General features: G+C 38.4%; 1 protein-coding gene across 4 annotated transcripts in view; it reads right to left on the reverse strand.

The window, feature by feature from the left end:
* Positions 1-5,000, reverse strand: part of tmem263 (transmembrane protein 263) — a 10,112-nt gene that overhangs the window by 4,891 nt on the left and 221 nt on the right. For all 4 annotated transcript variants that reach the window (XM_061894242.1, XM_061894240.1, XM_061894243.1 and 1 more), the window contains exon 2: positions 30-98. In XM_061894242.1, the coding sequence (XP_061750226.1) occupies positions 30-96 (67 nt within the window). In that variant the 5' untranslated portion in view covers positions 97-98. The remainder of the gene's footprint in view (positions 1-29; positions 99-5,000) is intronic.

Here is a 5,000-nt window from a genome sequence, read left to right on the forward strand (position 1 = left end):
AAAAAAAACAAGGCCAAATATTTACTGACCTGAATCCACTGGGTCGTCACTGAGGTTAGCAGGTGTGACCTCAAGCACCTGCTCAGTCTGACTCATCTCTGGGGAAATAAAGGAGAGCGTTACCACAACACCAACATACAAACCCCGTTTCCATATGAGTTGGGAAATTATGTTAGATGTAAATAGAAACGGAATAAAATTATTTGATAATCCTTTTCAACCCATATTCAATTGATTGCCCTACAAAGAAAAATTTTTTTTGCAAATAATAATTAACTTAGAATCTCATGGCTGCAACACGTGCCAAAGTAGTTGGGAAAGGGCATGTTCACCACTGTGTTACATCACCTTTTCTTTTAACAACACTCAATAAACGTTTGGGAGCTGAGGAAACTAATTGTTGAAGCTTTGAAAGTGGAATTCTTTCCCATTTTTGTTTTATGTAGAACTTTAGTCGTTCAACAGTACGGTGTCTCCGCTGTCGTATTTTACGCTTCATAATGCGCCACACATTTTAGATGGGAGACAGGTCTGGACTGCAGGCGGGCCAGGAAAGCTAGATTTTTTTGTGGACATGTTCCATATATATTGATGTTAAAGATTTCTTATTTTGTGAAGAAATGTTTAAAATTCAATTCATGAATCCAGATGGATCTCTATTACAATCCCCAAGGAGGGCACTTCAAGTTGATGATTACTTCTATGTGTAGAAATCTTTATTTATAATTAAATCACTTGTTTTTCAACAAGTTTTTAGTTATTTTTATATCTTTTTTTCCAAATCGTTCAAGAAAGACCACTACAAATGAGCAATATTTTGCACTGTTATACAATTTAATAAACCAGAAACTGATGACATAGTGCTGTATTTTACTTCTTTATCTCTTTTTTTTCAACCAAATATGCTTTGCTCTGATTAAGGGGTAGTTGAATTAAAAAAAATATTCACAGCGGGTACATCACTGAAAAAAGGTTGAGAACCTCTGGTATAAACAATAAATATCAGTTTAAAAAGACAGTAGCAACATTAAGTAGCGTTTGCTTTGGGACGTGCCGCTCCAAAAACTAGGCAAACCTGTTCCCTACCAGGCGTGGACACATGCGTTAATCAAACAAAAAAAATAATAAACATGACCTGTTACTTGTAATGTGGTCCTAAAAAACTGGGCATTCATCATTATCATGTGTAAACGTGATAATGATGATTATCATGTATAAACTTATAACTTCTATGTGTACAACCGAAACATATTGCGTTTTATATATATATATATGTAACAAACAGTTCAGTGTGTGGCCCTGCGATGAGGTGACGACTTGTCCAGGGTGTATCCTGCCTTCCGCACGATTGTACCTGAGATAGGCACCAGCGCCCCCCGTGACTTCAAAGGGAATAAGCGGTAGAAAATGGATGGATGGAGTTCAGTGTGTCCCAAAGTTACCAGAGAATGTTAGGTAAGGAGGAGGAGTTTTGTCCCTCCAGAGTTGCCGTAGGGCTGTAACGTAAGAGGTCTATAAAGGGGAGTCATGAGAGCAGGTCCGGTCTCCACCACTTCTTTAAAGGGGAACATTATCACAATTTCAAAAGGGTTAAAAACAATAAAAATCAGTTCCCAGTGGCTTGTTGTATTTTTTGAAGTTTTTTTCAAAATTTTACTGGTCTCGGAATATCCCTAAATAAAGCTTAAAAAGTGCCTTATTTTCGGCTCTCTGTGAAGACACTGGCCATTTCCCTGTGACGTCACACAGTGCTGCCAATGTAAACAAACAATGGGAATACCACAGCAAGATATAGTGACATTAGCTGGGATTCAAACTCGGATTTCAGCGACTTAAGCGATTCAACAGATTACGCATGTATTGAAAGATGGTTGGAGTATGAAAATATTGAAGAAGAAACTGAAGCTATTGAGCGAATAGCTATTGACGCTATTCATAGCCATTGCATGGCCGAATAACCGCGTTAGCATCGCCGGTAAAATGTGCGGACCAAACGATCAGGCCTTTCGCATCTTTTGACACTGGAGCAACTTAAATCCGTCGATTGGTAAGTGTTTTTTTCGCATTAAATGTGGGTGGAAGGAAACGTAATATAGTTGCAAATGCATCTACAGGTTATCCATACATCTCTGTTCCATGTCTGCTTTAGCACCGCCGGTAAATAGCATGTTAGCATCGATTAGCTGGCAGTCAACATCAACAAAACTCACCTTTGTGATTTTCGTTGACTATCGTTGCAAATGCATTTGCAGGTTATCCATACATCTCTGTGTCATGTCTGCCTTAGCATGGGGGTCTGGCGGCAGACACTTTGGCATCTTCAGGCCAGTGGTGCAACTTGAATCCCTCCCTGTCAGTGTTGTTACACCCTCCGACAACACACCGACGAGGCATGATGTCTCCAAGTTTCCAAAAAATAGTCAAAAAAAAAACGGAAAATAACATAGCTGTGACCCGGTGTTTGTAATGTGTTGAAAATGAAAATGGTGGGCGTGTTACCTCGGCGACGTCACATTCTGACGTCATCGCCTCCAGCGTGATAAACAGAAAGGCGTTTAATTCGCCAAAATTCACCCATTTAGAGTTCGGATATCGGTTAAAAAAATAGATGGTCTTTTTTCTGCACCATCAAGGTATAGACTTGAGAAACTGATCAGGCGGGCCGGTTCTACAATCGGAATGAAACTGGACTCACTGGTGACGGTGGCAGAGAAGAGGACTGTGGACAAACTAGTGAGCATCCTGGATGATGCCAATCACCCTCTGCATAGCGTTATCAGTAGCCAGAGGAGCCTGTTCAGTGCTAGACTGCTTCATCCCAAGTGCAGGACTAATAGACTCAAAAACTCCTTTGTCCCACACGCCATTAGACTGTACAACTCCTCTCTGGGACGGGGGACGGGGGACGGGGGGTATTAGGATGACAGGGGATGCAAAACATTAACAGTGCAATACGTTTTCATAACATGGTCACTACTGCCTACTTTGTCTTGTTATATTCTTATTTTACTGTTATATTGTTATTCCCATTGTTTTTATTCTTTTTGTAATATTTCTCTATTTTGTTTCCTTTTAAACCCCCATTATTTACTTTTTACTTTTTTTTTAAATTGATCTCAACTCTGTACACTGCTGCTGGAATTTTAAATTTCCTGAAGGAACTCTCCTGAAGGAATCAATAAAGTACTATCTATCTATCTATCTATCTATCTATCTATCTATCTATGTTGTCGCTTACATAGGTCTGGTGATAATGTTCCCCTTTAATGTTCTCTCTTTTACACCTTCTTCAACAATCCCTCTTTATAGACCTCTTACGTCACAGCCCTACGGCAACTCTGGAGGGACAAAACTCTTCCTCCTTACCTAACATTTTCCGGTAACTTGGGACACACTGAACTGTTTTGTTACATATTACAAATGTTGGGGTTTCCCACGATTCAATTCAATATCGATTCTTGGGGTCGCGATTCGATTATATATCGATTTTTTCGATTCAAAAACGATATTTTTCTGATTCAACACAATTCTGTATTCTTTCAATACATAGGATTTCAGCAGGATATACCCCAGTCTGCTGACATACTAGTAGATTTTTTTTTAAAAAGCTTTTATGATTGTAAAGGACAATGTCTTATCAACTGATTGCAATAATGTAAATTTGTTTTAACTATTAAACAAACCAAATATATGACTTTTCTTTATCTTTGTGAAAACATTGGACACAGTGTGTTGTCAAGCTTATGAGATGCGATGCGAATGTAAGCCACTGTGACACTATTGTTCTTTTTTTTAATTATTTTTATAAATTTCTAAATGTCTACCTACTCAGTGGCCTACTGAGATCGGTAGGTTGGGAGTTCAAACCCCCAAGACTATAAAAAAAATGGGACCCATTGCCTCCCTGCTTGGCACTCAGCATCAAGGGTTGGAATTGGGGGTTAAATCATCATAAATGATTCCTGGGCGCGGCACCGCTGCTGCTCACTGCTCCCCTCACTTCTTAGGGGGTGGAATGCAGAGGACAAATTTCACCACACTTAGTGTGTGTGACAATCATTGGTACTTTAACTTTAAGTAATGATAATGTCAATGAGGGATTTTTAATCACTGCTATGCTTAAATTATAACTAATGTTGATACTGTTGTTGATAATATTCATTTTTGTTTCACTACTTTTGGTTTGTTCTGTGTCGTGTTTGTGTCTCCTCTCAATTGCTCTGTTCATTGCAGTTCTGAGTGTTGCTGGGTCAGGTTTGGTTTTGGAATTGGATTAGATTAATAAGCGGTAGAAAATGGATGGATGGATGGATGTTATGGTGTTGCTGTGTATTGTTTTGTTGGGATTGTTTAAAAAAAAAAGCGATTTAAAAAAAATTACAATCGCGATTCCCACACTTAATATATATATATATATGTATATATATATATATATTAGGTTTTTTTTAAATTTTATTTTAATCTTCTATTCTTCCCCCCCCCCCGTTTACCTGTATGTCATCTTTTTTATAAGGGGCGCTGGAAGCCGGCAGACCCGTCAGCAATCCTGTTCTGTCTCCCTGTAATGTTTGTCTGATCTCGAATGGGATTGTGCTGAAAATTGTAATTTTCCTGAAGGAACTCTCCTGACGGAATAAATAAAGTACTAGCTAATCTAATATATATATATATATGTGTGTATATTTTAAAAAATAATATATATACATATACCATATATATATACATACTTAAATGTATTATGACTGAATAGAAACATCGCCCGTGGTTATGGTGTGTTCTAGAACCTTCTAGAACCTTCTAGAACACACGTCATAACGCTGTACGCTAACCCCCCCAGGTCCGAACTCGATGAATACATTAATTCCGTTTTCATCAAAATGTGTTTACCTGCAACAACAACGAAAAAGAAATGTGTTCTGACTTGTTTTATTTAAAAGAAGCGGACAAAAAGTGTGAAACTCATGTGAGTGTCAGCGGCTGACATGGCGGACATCCTGCTC

This window comes from Nerophis ophidion, linkage group LG03, assembly GCF_033978795.1.
Source record: "Nerophis ophidion isolate RoL-2023_Sa linkage group LG03, RoL_Noph_v1.0, whole genome shotgun sequence".
In the NCBI taxonomy this organism is placed as follows: Eukaryota; Metazoa; Chordata; class Actinopteri; order Syngnathiformes; family Syngnathidae; genus Nerophis; species Nerophis ophidion.